We start from the raw sequence: 15,248 nt of genomic DNA on the forward strand, positions 1-15,248 counted from the left end.
GTCCTTGCATGCATGCCCCACCTGAAGGCAAAAAAAAAAAAAAAAAAAAAAAAAAAATCATGGATACTTTCCCCTACATGTGCTTGTAATAGAAATGGAACACAGAACTTCTAAGAGAGTTAATCTGAGTGAACAAAACAAAGTATTTTTTAAAATAAAGTAAAATGTAGGTAATAAGTCTTGGTAATGCATGTAGACTGTAACATAAGCTAACCAGGCTTTTCCTTTTTGGTATATAATTCTGGGAAAACTTACTCTTCAGGAAAACTATTAAAGAAAAAAAAAAAAAAAAAAAGAAAAAAAAAATCATGGATACTTTCCCCTACATGTGCTTGTAATAGAAATGGAACACAGAACTTCTAAGAGAGTTAATCTGAGTGAACAAAACAAAGTATTTTTTAAAATAAAGTAAAATGTAGGTAATAAGTCTTGGTAATGCATGTAGACTGTAACATAAGCTAACCAGGCTTTTCCTTTTTGGTATATAATTCTGGGAAAACTTACTCTTCAGGAAAACTATTTTCCCTGTGAAATATTCAGGAAGTTAAAAGAAAAGGCCACATTGATTAAAAAGAGAGAGAAAAGTTAGACTGACACAACAAAGCCCACTCTCTTCCTGTTTGGACTGTAATGGGGGAATAATAACAATGAAGAGAAAATTGAGAATAAAAAGGCAACTGGGAGGTGGTGGTGGCAGTGGCTAATTTTTGGTGCACCAGTCTAACAGAACAAAAACAGAAGGTTTGGAGGTTTACATATCTTTCCCTTCCACATTTTAAAGGCCCCAGTGAAAATAAATATGGAAATTACTGAGTTCTTTGATAACTTCACATATTTTCTAGAGAAGCACACACACTTTCACTCAGTTTGCCCTATGATGAATCTTACCACATTCAGGATGTAATCCATGAGAGGAATAGGAATACGTTCCTCTGTACCAACAACCCTGTTAAAGAAGAAAAGAGGGAGTTATGTAGAAATTCACAAATACAGAGCAAGGAAAGGGACACAGTGAAATTCTAGGTGTTTTTCTTAGTTAAAATTTAACAGTTGAGTATATGAGCCTTTAAACAGATACCACAGGGGAGAAAAAAACTTGAACCCAAAAGCTACTTTCTCATCTCCGAACTAGACTTGAGAGCATAAAGAAAAACTAAATCCTTGAAACTGCAGCACTTGTATATATCACAAAATAGTCTCCTGTCTTAGGTAAATGACTGTTAGATGAATTCATCCATAGGAACATATTAGTAAGTTAAACTGAAAGACCTCAGGCAAAGCAAGAGGGTAGGTAAAAACAAAACAAAACCAAGATACACATAACCACAAGACTGTTCCTACATCAGCTTCAGAGTTATGGAAAGTACCAAATGTGGCTTGTTCAAAAATCATTCTGAACACTTAAATATGGTCAAAGATAAAACCCACACCTAATTCCTCCTTCCCTAATATGTACTTGTAGCATATCACAGTGCCTGAACTATTCAACAATTCATCAGGTTCTTCTTCTTCTTTTTTTTATCTTTACAGATGCTTTCATCCTATACAACAGTTAAGATGGAATAACGCTATATAGCTACAGAAAATGCAGTCCTTAAAACTCTGTAGCTATATCTGGGCTTTTAGTATATGTGCTGCTAAAGTGAGCAATATATCCGGGCTTTTGTGAGAAAGCAACAGAGGAAAAAAAAAATCCAGAGTACACTCAAAGAAAAACCTTAGGAAAGAACAAATGGAGGGTTTAAAAAATGGGCTCTTGGACAAAGGATGTATGAACAGATAGAAAGGAGAGGAAGAAAGTAAAGAGAAAGCAAGAAGAAAGTTGGCAAGATACTACTAATTCTCATCTGAGCAAGATAAAATGTAAATAAATATTTGTCAGCCTTAACATTTGGTAGCAAAATGTAGAACAGGTGAAGACAATGAAGAGGTAACATAATGGCTTCAGTGTAAGGCATCTATGGTAGGGTGCTATGAAAATCCTCAATGAAAAATCTGGAGAAGAATTTTGTACAAAGGGAGACCGATGAGCCAGGATTGCAATGATTTCATAGAACCACAAACTTTTCCTTGACCAAAATGTTCCTCCTCAGAAGTACTGCAGCATTCCTTGGTATTTACTTATACCAATTACAATTCCAACTTACCCTTACCTGCCTGAAAAGAAACCAGACATCCATCTCCACATAGCTAACGTTTTAAGATGTGATTTCAGTCCAATGAGATAACTGTCCCTTTGCAGAAACCAAATATAATGTTAAAGAGCCTAAGAGACATAATGACACAGAGCCCAGATGATCCTTTCACTGCTAGATGGAAGTTGGGGAGAACAAAAAGAAGCTAACAGTGGTTTTTAATACAATTCAGGAACAAGTTTATTCAGTAACTACTCTTATCTCTCTGCACCCCTCATCTTTTGACTATCAGGCCCAAGAAGCCATACAGGACTACTAAGAATGATTAACTCTAACAGAACTCTACCTGCCAGCTGGTTTCAAGACACTTCATCCTAATCTTAACCTTACTTGAAAGGATGAGCCATGGGAATCTTTGAAACAATAAAAGACTGAATTCTCATGAAGCAATTTAATGTAATAAAAATTTCCTGCCTTCTTTTCCTCAAATATATACACACATTCCTTGATGTGATTTTACTCTGATCAATTTTACATGTATTTATTTTTTTAGGGGGAAAGAATCAAGCATCTCTTGAGGCTCATAAGGAGAGCAGTGCCTTCAGTAAAGAAGGCATCTCAGCAGGCCACAGTTCAAGGACAAATGTTTTCCTCACTTATTACTTTTATTTTATTATTTTTATTTTTTTTGGTATCAGGGATGGAACTTGGGCCATTGTGCTTGCGAGGCAGGAGGCAGAACCACTGAGCCAAATCCCTGGCCCCTCACTTATTACTTTTAAAACCCAGGAAATTGTTATTCAAGATCTAAAGACCACATAGATTTACTTAACCCCTTTCTTTGAAGTTATTCAGAAGAGATGGGTGGTAATACTGGTACACTAAATTAACCACAAAATGAACCACTGGTGTCCACCTACAAATCCTTACTGTTAAATTAATTCCTGGAAGTGCTGCAATAATTTATGGTAGAACACTATGCCTAGGTTTCCTCAGTCTAGGTCTTTAGTAATATGTATGTCAACATCACATATAAACATCATTTTCAAGTATTAGCTGCTGGTTTGGGGAAAAAATAAGGAAAATAACATAGTTCTTAGCCTGAAAACAAAAACTAGAAACCCAAATCCATGAACAGGGAGAAGGGATAAATATATTCATATAGCAGACTACTATTCAGCAATGAAACAAGCCACTGATAGATGTGACATGAATCTCAAAAATGCAGTGAGCAAAGCTAAATACAAAAATGTATATATATCAGATACGATACACACATAAGATTCCATCCACATCACCACTATGTTTATAAGATGTTCCTGAACAGGAAAAATTATTCTACATTAGAGAAGTAAGATCTATAGCTGCCTTATTTTGGGGTGGGAAAATTAGAAACCTCAAAATTTGTGCAGTTTAGTGCATGGAAACGATTTCGATAGAAAATATTGAAAAAATTATTTTCATGTATATAAGGTACTAAAAATTTATCAGTATATGGGATCTTTGCTGAAATATTTTAGAGCTGAAGCAGTAGACAAGACAAAATTTTGGTGCCGGGAGAATACGAATTCCAAATCTAAAATAAGCCTCTTCCTCATACTAGAAGACTGTATACAACTCCCAACATAAAAACCACCTGGGATAAGGGGATAAAATAACCATTTCTTTTAACACATGTGGATTTCAAAATGAAGCTTTGCTTCGCTAGGTATAGTGGTGCACACCTGTAATCCTAGCACTTGGGAAGCTGAGCTGAGGCAGGAGGATCACAGTACTTGAGGTCAGCTTGGGCTACATAATGAGTTCAAGACCAGTCTGGACTGGATAGTGAAACCCTATCTCAAAAAAAAAAAAAAAAGGTGTATATATAACGTGTCAGAATTTGTGAGACTTTTGGATGTCATGAGTATGAGGTAGTGAGAAGCACCCATTCCCTGTGGATTATAGAAAGAAAGATAGTTTGGTACAGTAATTAATAGAGTCCTTTGGGCCTTAGATGCTCCGCCTGATGATCACAATGGTAGTATTATTAATGCAATGGTTCTAGATTTCTCCTTTCTTTTCCTTGTCATTCAGGGTCCATTGGGCCCAGCTCTCTCAGCACTTGAGGCTTAGTGATTCTTTAATGTTCTTTTATCAATTCCATTAAAAAACCCCCTACCCACTGATTACTATATATAAAGACATAGGGATCTCTGAAAAATGAAACAATGCTACTGGTTCTTGAGAAGCTTATAGATTATAGTAAGGAAACCATGAGCATACAAAAATGTTGACAGAAGACTTCCCATTTGCAAGTAAAAGAAAAAGTTCCTTTAATAAGGAGACAATTTGGGGCTGGGGATTTAGCTCAGCGGTTCGGTCGGTGGCCTGCCTTGCAAGCGCAAGGACCCAAGGACCCGATTTCGATGCCCTGTACCACAAAAAAACAAAATAAAACAAAACAAAACAAAAAATAAGGAGACAACTGTTGGGTGTGGTGTCACATGCCTATAATCCTAACACTTGAGAAGCTGAAGCAGGAAGACTGACAGGAGTTTGAAGCCAGCCTGGGCTACACACATAGAGATTTCAGGACCAGCCTAAACTATAAAGCGAAATCCTATCTTACAAAACAACACAGAACAGAGCAATAACAACAAAAAATAACACTCCCCCAAAAAACCCAAACCAACCCAACCAACCAAACAAAACCAAATGAATGAGACATCTGAGCTGTCCTTTACAGAAGTTTGGTACATGGAAAAGTAGAGATATTTTGAAAAAGGGGGACAAATGTGGACATAACAGTGATACATGATACTGTAAGAAAAGAGGGCTGTCTAATGTTGATTTCATGTGACAGCTTGAATTGGGTATGTTAGATCTAAGGTGTCTGTTATGACATTCAGGATATTCAGGCAGAGAAGCAATATGCAGATGGTTTTACACCAAGAAAAAACCACCACCTCTTCCCATATTTAAAGGTACTCAATCCAGTAGAGTTACTGATAATTAGGGTGGGGTGAAGGAAGCGCTAAGACAATGACATTTTTGCAAAAAACATTTTGCTTTCTTCCATGGTGTCCTCTTTCAGAAAGACATTTTAAAGTAAATGGAAGGTGGTACTAAAACAAAGGTAGTTTTATTTTCTCAGAGTAAAATATCAGCTTAACAAAAAATGTATAAGTGACAAGTTCACTGCTATCCAGAATTCAAAACGGACATATCAGTTTTGGATTCTAGTCCTTTGGTCCTGCTATCTACTCCACCTGAATCTTCTTCTAAGATCTAAGCCACCATTTGGCATGAGTTTAAATCCATTTGCACCAACACCTAAAAGGATCATGCCTTTATCATAACTACTTATTTAAGTAATAATATACAGCAATTATTTTATGATTAAATGCATTATTGTCTAGAAGGATCACTCCTACTTTCTGACAAAGATTTTTAAGTAAGAGTTAAATGCTAGAGTAGTGGTCTCAAACTTATGGCACGTGTATTGCTTGTTTTCTTTTAAGACAAAAGATGTTAATGTATGAGTTATTTTTTCTAAACACTTCAGTAATCAGGTTTAACTGCAGTGTTGGCACTTTGTGGTAAGTAAGTGGGTTTTGGGTTACAGTTTGGACACGTATCTCTAAAAGGTTCACCATCACTGTCTATAAATATATACTACATCTGCTGTGTGTAAATCCCATAAGCTCAAAGAGCTTGTCCTGGCTATCCACTACCAGCCAGAAGCCTTAATCTCTATTCCCCTCTTAAGGGGTCAATTCTTCTGTAGAACAAATCTTAAATAAATAGAAATGAAAAAAGTCTACCGTGCCTGGGAACAGTAATTCCAAAGCCTCATAATTCATCTGGAATGAATAGAAAAGAATGAAACAAAAACAAACTACCCAAAATGAATGGCCACAATTTTTAAGGTAGATAGAGATTAAATGTGCAATGTATTTCATATGTATTTAAATCAAGCAGTGATGTGGAATTTCAAATCAAGGAAGAGAAAGCCAAGTCCTCTGCAGAATGACTAATGACTTAAACAGTTTAAGAAAGATGGCTTCCTAAGGCTATCAATACTAGTAAATATGAAAGCATATATGATTTAAGAGTCAAAGAAAGAAAACCTATATACTCTTAAAGCTGAAAAGAATAAAATAATCTAATATAACTCACTTTTATAGTAAGGGAACTGAGAGTGCAGAGAGCATACAGCATGCATGCCTAGTATGGGACACTCCTAGTGTTCCATCCTCAATACACAGAAAAAAGAAAAAAAAGCGACACTAAGACTTATGTAATAACATGGCCAAGACGACAAGGCTAGAAAACTCTCTTAGAAGTGCTTACTGCTGATTAGGCTCAGTTTCACTCTGCTGGGTAGAGTTAAAGCTCTGCATAGCCTGTACTTCCTCTTCCTCCTCATCCTCACTAGAGGCTTCTTCTGCAGCATGATTAGACCTTGGGGGAGGAGCTGTGGCAGTGCCATCAGCCTTCTGGATTGATGGCTTCTGACAGATGTATTTAGGGTCTCTTCCAAGGTTACAGATTTCTTCAAGTAACTGAAAGACACATAGAATAAGATTACTTATTAGTAATTAAGTATTGTAAAGGATGACTAACGTTTGTATCATTTATGTGCTATGTATTTGCCAAAAAAATCTGTAAGTAATATACACCATCCCTGGAATATAGTCATTAACTCCATTTAACAAATAAGAAATGAAACTCCTGAGAAGTTAAATGTGTTCAGGGTCAAATGGCTGTTTAAGTGACTGGCTGAACTAACTCCCTGTGGTAATTCACTAAGCATCAGAAACTCATACACTAGTTTTAAGAATCCTAAAAGACAGGGCTAATGAATGAGGAAGTGAAAAATTCAAGAAGAAATGGTTATAGTGTGTGGTATACTTTTTACAAAGAAAAGGTAATCCTAGTGTAATTGGCCATAACATACACAAGAAAGTAATATGTAGGGCTGGGGATTTAGGACAGTGACACTGCACCTGCCTTGCAAGTGTGCAAGGTCTTGAGTTTGATTCCCACTCCCCCCCGCCCCAAAAAGCAATATGTAAAAGATTGCATTAAAAGATGTTTTTTGGTGGTACTGAGGAAATGAACCCAGGGCCTTTCCCTGGCCTTTTAAAGTTCTGAGACATGGTTTAAACAGAGTTGCTCAAGCTGGACACTAACTTGTGATCTTCCCACTTTAGCACCCCAGGACAGCTGGGATAAGTGTGTCTACCACTCCAAGATGTACAAATTATTTTTATAATTTTCAGTCAGATAAAGCTGGAATTAACCAATATTTCTTTCTGGTAAGACGTGAAGTATAATTTTGGTTTTTTGGCAATGGATCAACCCAATAAAATGGAAAAACTGAGGCAAACATAATGTTCCCGCAGATACAGAACAAGAATCCAAATGACCTCCTTAGAATGAGTACTTTTAAAAAACGGCGTCTTTATTGGTCTTTCAAGACCACAGTCACAGCCTCATCACATCTTACCTTTATGATGGCAGTTGTTGCATCTGTTTTGAGGGTGGGCTGATGTCTCATAAGCTCATCAACAGCACTCCCTAGGTTGGATGCAGTATCCCCTTGAAGCAAACAATAAACCATTAGAAAGACAAAAAATACAGCTTGCTGAGTATTTTGTGTCAACCTAACATGGAAAAAAAATATGTGCTGTTGTTACAATTTTCTAATGCCATGCTCCCTTAAATGAATTCATTATATCTGTTTCCATCTACCAAATCAGTGGGGAGGATGAAATCAGTTCATTAAGCATATTTTATTTTTAATTTTTTTTGGTACCAGAGATCAAACTCAGGCCCTTGCACTTGCAAGGCATGTGGTGGAACCCGAGTCAAACCCCCAGCCCTATTTTTAAATTTTTTATTTTGGTACTCAAAATTGAACTCAGGACGTTGTACTTCCCAGGCAGGTATGGTATTGAGCATTTTTAAAAGTAACTGTATGTGATACACTCTGTCCTGGTAACCTCTCCTGTCAAGATCTGCAGTTTTTCTTCTGTATTTTTGTGAGACAAGGTCATACTCTAGCCCAGGCTTGCCTTGAATTTGTAGTGATCCTCCTGTCTCCAACCCTCCCAAATTCTGAGATTACAGGTGAACGCAATCATGCCTAGTGACGCTCTGAGTTAACATAGAGTAATAAAGATAACAAGAAAGAAAGCACTATTAATAACCCTCTAGCTGCCTCAGTAAATGATAGCGACTAGAATGTTATAGTGCTGGCATAAAGTACAAAGCATATTTTTTCTGTCTGTCTGTCTGTCTGTCTGTCTGTCTGTCTGTCTGTCTGTCTATCTATCTATCTATCTATCTATCTATCTATCTTTTGGTACTGAGGATAGAACTTGGGCCCTTGCGCTTGTGAGGCAGGCAGCGGCATGGCACCACTGGGCTAAATCCCTGGTGCCCTCAAACTCCTGGACTCAACAGACCCTTCTGTCTTAGTCTCTAGACTAAGAAAGTACATTTTTAAAACTGAAGCTTTTCTGGAGCAGTACTTCTAGCTCTTCAATTATCTGTGCTCATGTACACTGGTAGGAGGAAATCTATTCTTCTGTGACTATCTTAAGAGAATTGGACAGTAGAACACCACATTACCAAGATAAACACCTTGGGATCTGATATTTTCATTGTTGTACACTACACGATGGATCTAGAAATACAATGATGCTCCTTAATACCTGTTTCGTACCAGCACAACAACAGTGTAAAAGTGAACTATTCAGAAGTATGGGGATAATTTAAAAAGAAAGTCGACCTATAATAAGAGTGTATGATGACAATCCTTGTTAAGCTTAGCATTACCCAGATAGAAAAACAATGTGCTGTCAGGGGAGGGTTTCCTTGCCAAATGACGAATTTTCTACTATAAAATAATTCCTGCCAACTCACCAAGGGGATCAGAACTCCTCCTCCTTCGCATGGCTGGGAGGTAATCTGGAGACAGTAGAACTTTGAAGAGACGTTCAAACGGCTGACATTGTACAAAAGACTGAAGACCCCGGGCATTCAAGCAGAGAGCGCTAAATACATTTGGGAGGGAACCAAGGACTTCACGGGTAGCAGGCACCTAAAGAGAAGATAAAGTGAGCTTCAGTGCACCTAAAGAGTTCAGGTACAGATGCTAGGTACATCAAGCCAGAGCTATCACAGGGGGAAATAGGAGGGATTTTCACAAGCAGTTGCCAATTAGATTTGATACTACATACAGAAGAGATTTAAGGGCTGGGATTTTCAAGCAGTCAGACTACCTTCAGAGGCATGTAAATGTATCTCAGAGGAGGGATATATACAGAGTAAATTCTTTACAGAACAGGAAATAGGACTTACATCTTTGATAAGCAGTGCATGCAACATGACATCTGTCAACCCATTGTCCTGGAGTGAGGAGAGCAATGATGGTTCTTGAAATACAAACACAGTCACCACTTCAGTAGCTAAATAAGACAAGAAAAAAACAAAGTGGAACTTAAGAAATAGCTTACAGTAATTAAAAGCAACACACCAAAAGCCTTACTCAATGTGTAACAATTTAGACTTTTGTGCTAAGAATATTCCCAATACCACTCATTAGAGAACTGTCACTATTAAGAATTTAGTGACTATCCTTCAAGATTTTTATGGAAATTATTTTTAAATAAATGACATTATACTGTTAAATAACTTACTTGGTTTTCAATGGTAATACGGAGATTTTCCTCTGTCATTACCACCCACTCACTTTTATTTATTTATTTTTTGAGACAGGGTCTCACTACTTTAGTTCAGACTGCCCTGGAACTCAATATGTAGCCTAGGCTGAGATCGAACTTGCAGCGATCCTCCTGCTTCAGCCTCCCACCACACCCAGCCCCATTCACTCTTAAATAGCTGCATAGCATTATACTGTATATATGTATCACTATGTACATAAATTTGTCCTCTACTATGAAAAACTGCTTAACCTAAATATACATTATTTTCTGACCACTGAAGCAGGAAAAAAATATCAAAGATGCAGGTTTGCTGAGTCACAAGAACTGTAAAATTATGAACAACGTGTGTTACAGAAAGGTTATTCAGTAATTTGAAACTATTAGCAGTACTGTAAAAGTTCATGAAATATATGTTCATCTGGTTGGTTTGAAGTGTACAATAAAGGCTAGTACCAAAGATTACAAAACCAGACAGAGAAGGTACATACACAGAATACCCATAAATTAACAAATTTTAATGGTGATTCTTAAGACCTAAAAGAAACCAGAGGATTTTCACTTCAAGTTGGACTCATTATCCCAAATGCAAAAGAAATGGGGACCAACAGTGACCTTTGGATTCTTGGTTGACTTAGTATCTAAGTCTGGTTTTGGGTTTATCCTAGTATGTGTGACTTATATTTGTACAGATGTATGAAATTCTACAAGTTAATAAAATTGAATATAGGTGAATTTAAATTAGTACTGAACTACTAGAGATTACCAAAACATAAAATCTATTATTAAAGGTCCCAACTATAATACTGTGAAAATGCCACTGCATGGGAACACTATATTCACTTTTTTGTTTGTTTTTGAGACAGGGTTTCACTATGTAGTTCTGGCTGGCCTTGAACTTACTAAGTAGCTCAGGCTAGCCTCAGCCTTCTGATGAGGTTATAGATGTATGCCAACACACACGGCTTATATATACTTTTTAAAAATATCAATAGATGACCAAGAATTAAAACTAAAAATAAAGGGTAGACACATACACAAAGCAATCAGATCTGGGTAGAAACAACTGAGTTAAAAAAGGAAAAAAATATACAGCTATGGCAGGTCTATTACCTATACAATAGGGTTTCCAGAATATAGCATGCAAGTTTAAAAAATTCAGATTTAAAAAAAGCCCTAACCAAGTAAAATTATGTGGGAGTAACAAAAAGTAGAATTAAATATATCCTGATGAAATTTCTCCAAAAAGTAAAAAGAAAATGTCATAGATATTCAGGAAAAAATGGTGCCATTCCCTATAAAAGAACAAGAACCAGCATGACAACATGGTCATCTATTATGATATGCAGTGTTAGATTGGAATGAAGAAACATCCACCAATTCTGAAAAAAAAGTATGAATATTTAAAAAATTATCTAAGGGTGTACTCCAATAAAATAAAAATTGAATCTTAAGGCAGAGAAAATTAGGGCCATTAAGAAAGCAAAAAGAAAAAGCAACGAGTGAAGTTAAAGGCAGGTTAAACATATTCTGCACTGTCTAGCAGAAGAATAAAAAAGTTTAAAAGCACAAACAATGCAGGGATCATCAATAAAAACAAAAGAATAAAAAAAACCTAAGATCCAGACAAAGAAAAACAGGGCAAAAATATTAACATCAAATACAAGACTATAGAAACGAAACACTAGAGATAAGAAAAATGACAATGCAGAACACTCCTCTTTAAAATAACACAAAAATAAATCATTCGACAGAAAATAAGATAAAATGCTTGAAAAATATTTTAAGATGTGAGAAGCTGACAAGATAAATCATAGTCAAAGGCACAAATTAAGTGAAAATGGGAATTTAGAATCTTAAACATTACTCATGAAAGTAACAGTTAGGACTATTATCAAGGGGTTTTAGGTAACTTTGCTGGACACAAAAGCAAAGGGGCATACCTTTGATGAGAAGGAAATTTAGTAGAAAATTTATTTTAGGAATGGCAGTATCACTAATCATATGTGATGGTGTGTTTAAGTGAAAAGCTGCTGCCATCTACTCTATACCAGGTCATTCCAAATAAGGGATGGTACACAAGTGGCTGTAGATATTTTGTAATTGGAGGACACTTTAGTAAAGGTATATCTATTGTTCATATTTTTACAGGCTTCTGGGCGGGAGCTAGTAATAGCTTCACTTTTTTTTTCTGGTCAGTAAACTCAAAATAGTTATATTCAGGTTCATCCCTGTAGGGCCCTCCATGCTGGGAATAAAGTGTTACTCAGACTTTGTACATTATAATTAAAGTCTCTCATGTCTTAACTTGTACCAAAGCTGCCAAACAGGATGTTAAATACTACAGCTGATCAACTGTGCATATTTTTCAGATAAACTCACATATTATCCTTTTTCTTGATTCAATGAGCCCACAGACAGCTATGGTCATTATAGACTATGAACTACATACATGTCAGTGGCATCACCTATTGGACCTACTCAAACTATCCTTCAAATATGATCTTTGTGCCCTGTCCCACCAACAGAAATCTCCCAGTGAGTTAACACCCTTTCTTTCATTGTCAAATAGGTGTTACTGGCCCAGTGCCCCAATATACTGTCATAAATCGCTATCTTATCAAAATGACTGGTTGCCATAAAAGAGCAGACCTAGTGTAGGTATAATGGCTTGGTTAAGTACACTCTCTTAAGCTTGCAGATAGGAAAATGATTTCCTAAATGGGACACTCTTTTGCTCACTTCCTAAGTTATTGTAATGTCTCAATCTTTAAGCTGTATGACACACTAGCAAAATGCAATTAAGTCTTCATTTTTGTTCTTTCTGACCACAAAAGGGGATGTTTCCCATCTATAAGTCTGCAACAGCAGAACAGAATCTCCCTCACTTAAATGACACTTCCCCACTGTGAATACTATGGAATCCATAGTGTAATAGGACCTGAATTGAGAGTGTTCAAGAGAATGGAACACACTGAAAATGAGGGCTGTCCCTCTCCCAAACTTTTCTACATGCCACGAAAAAGGTCTTTGACAAAATCCACACCTAATATGATGGTATTAAAGGCTTAATAAATGCAACTTTCTTATTCCAGGAAAATCAAATTTGTTATTTGCCTGGTCTCATATCTAAAAATCGTTCTTCTAAAGAGAATAGGTAAATCTCAAAGTAGGTTCATAGTATCAACATGTTAAAATATAGTATTTGATGCTAGTTTTGGAACCATCTTGTTATAGTGACACTGAATGGGAGGTCACTAGATTCAGGGATGCAATCTTCATGACTCTCACAATAAACTGGCACCTCTAAAATGACAAAGCCTGTATCCCACAGGCCTGAAAATGCCACTGTGAAATATTCTGGCTATGGTTTGTTTGCCCATGCCTCATTTGGTGCAAGGCCTGCCTGAGTCTGAGATTTTAGGACTCCTGTTCAGTGTCAATCTTTTTAGGCTCTTTATTTACCCATTCTATGAGTATGATACTTGCAAAATCACTGTTATCGACAAAGGGATGATCTTCAGTCACTGTTATAATAATTTTTAAAAATTATAAAACCTGTGTCAAGATTTTAAAGCTAGTCAAGGACTTCTATCACAACCTATTGTACCAATGCATCCTACATGATGGCTTCAGCACAACCGACAGTCCCAGACTCTATAGTAACTTTATATTTTAACTACCTGTTACGGTTTATATCTGCATGTGTACAATTATGTGGGAATAACAAAAAGTAGCATGTGCGCCCCCCCCGCCGAGTCTCATAGGTGGGGCTTTTGGGAGGTGAATGGATCACAGGCATGTGCTACTCATCAGTTCACTGGATGGGACAGTACACTACAGTGGATCAGTATACTGATAAGTTTATAGATGTATGTGATGTTGGGAGGTGAAGTCTGTTATATATATCTCCTCCTCCCTTGATTTCTGCTCTGCTTCCTCTCTGCCATGTTGCGTATCATGAACAAGCCTCCTCTGTCATGCTGACCTGCCCAGGAGCCATCAGACTATGGAATGAAACCTCTGCAAACTATGACCCAAAATAAGCTTCTCCTCCTTTAATTTGTGGGTGCTGAGTATTGTACCTCAGTGACAAGGAAGAGATATTTTAACAGCTTTTACCCTGTCATGTTGCCGTGCCTTGTCAACAGCTGACTATGGACAAACTCTACAAACTGAATTGAAATAAACCTCTCATCCTTTAATTTGTGGGTGTTGGATATTTTGTTCCAGTAATGAGCCAGTAACTAAGACACTACCCCAGATCACTCATCTTCAGTTCAGTCCCATTTGCTGAATTCCTCCTTTGCCAGGCTACACTTTGCTCTTTATTCAGCAAACAACACCCACATTTACTTTCATTAACCTGCTAAGATATGTATTCAACAGTGACAGAGAATGTCACCTGAGCACCAAAGCTTCATTAATGTTAATAGGTACACTATCCTAGGCAACTACTTATACAACTGAGTGTTGTCCCCTTGGAAGTCTTTAACCATAATGATTACCTGTCAATCTCTGGTGAAGCAGTTAATAATAAACATGATGGCACTGCCATCAGCTAGGAAAGAAAGTGTATATAGACCTGAACAGAAAAAAGGCCAACTGGGGAGGTTACAGAAGACTCAGCAAAGGACATAAAGGTAAGCATAAAAATGGAGGGGAAGAGCTAGGATTGTGGTATGGAGGACAGGAGTTAGAATTTTTATTTGGTGGGTTTCAGCATGAAATTATCACAAGTCACTGTGACCTCATTATGTGATTCCTCATTTATTTCCCCTTCATGGATTCAATGCTCTTCACAGATAATCATGTTATGCTGTTGAGAATATTTTATCCTTGACCGTCTGCCCTGATATAAATCTGCCAGTAAGAAACTTGTGTCACAAATCCTGCTAAGAAGGGACACATATTCTACTTGTAACCATCTTTTTTCCTCAAACCTTATAAAACCTGACCTGGTTCCTATGTGTATTCAGAACCTTAGATGCAACTAGAAAGCCTAGCTGTTTCATCAAGTCCTGCTAGAAAGGGGAATACTGGGCCATCTTACTATTTATTATACTGGGCCTCACCACCATCTCTGGAACAATGGGCATGTTTGGGTACATTCAATTCTGCAACACAGACTCAAATCATAGAAGCTACAGGGAGACAATATCATAATTTCTGGCACAGCACATAAACCGATTATCTCAGGCCCCAGTAAAGCAATCAAGTTGTTAATGATAGCTGATAGAAGATTGGCATTAAACTATCTACTAATATTTCATGGTAGAATTTACCTTAAAAGGACCTCCTACCGAATGTAGGTCAGTAACAGAGAAAAAGTAGTCAAAACATTTAAGTAAAACAACAAAATATTAATAAAAATATTCCACAAGATTCTCAATTCCCC

General features: G+C 36.9%; 1 protein-coding gene across 13 annotated transcripts in view; it reads right to left on the reverse strand.

Moving 5' to 3' along the window:
• Positions 1 to 15,248, reverse strand: part of Huwe1 (HECT, UBA and WWE domain containing E3 ubiquitin protein ligase 1) — a 144,444-nt gene that overhangs the window by 65,640 nt on the left and 63,556 nt on the right. For all 13 annotated transcript variants that reach the window (XM_033760392.1, XM_010629728.3, XM_010629725.2 and 10 more), the window contains 5 exons: positions 9,489 to 9,595; positions 9,051 to 9,228; positions 7,630 to 7,721; positions 6,471 to 6,682; positions 889 to 946 (listed from right to left, as the gene is read on the reverse strand). In XM_033760392.1, the coding sequence (XP_033616283.1) occupies positions 889 to 946; positions 6,471 to 6,682; positions 7,630 to 7,721; positions 9,051 to 9,228; positions 9,489 to 9,595 (647 nt within the window). The remainder of the gene's footprint in view (positions 1 to 888; positions 947 to 6,470; positions 6,683 to 7,629; positions 7,722 to 9,050; positions 9,229 to 9,488; positions 9,596 to 15,248) is intronic.

This window comes from Fukomys damarensis, unplaced genomic scaffold (assembly GCF_012274545.1).
Source record: "Fukomys damarensis isolate Sample0158 unplaced genomic scaffold, DMR_v1.0_HiC HiC_scaffold_39, whole genome shotgun sequence".
Taxonomy (NCBI): domain Eukaryota; kingdom Metazoa; phylum Chordata; class Mammalia; order Rodentia; family Bathyergidae; genus Fukomys; species Fukomys damarensis.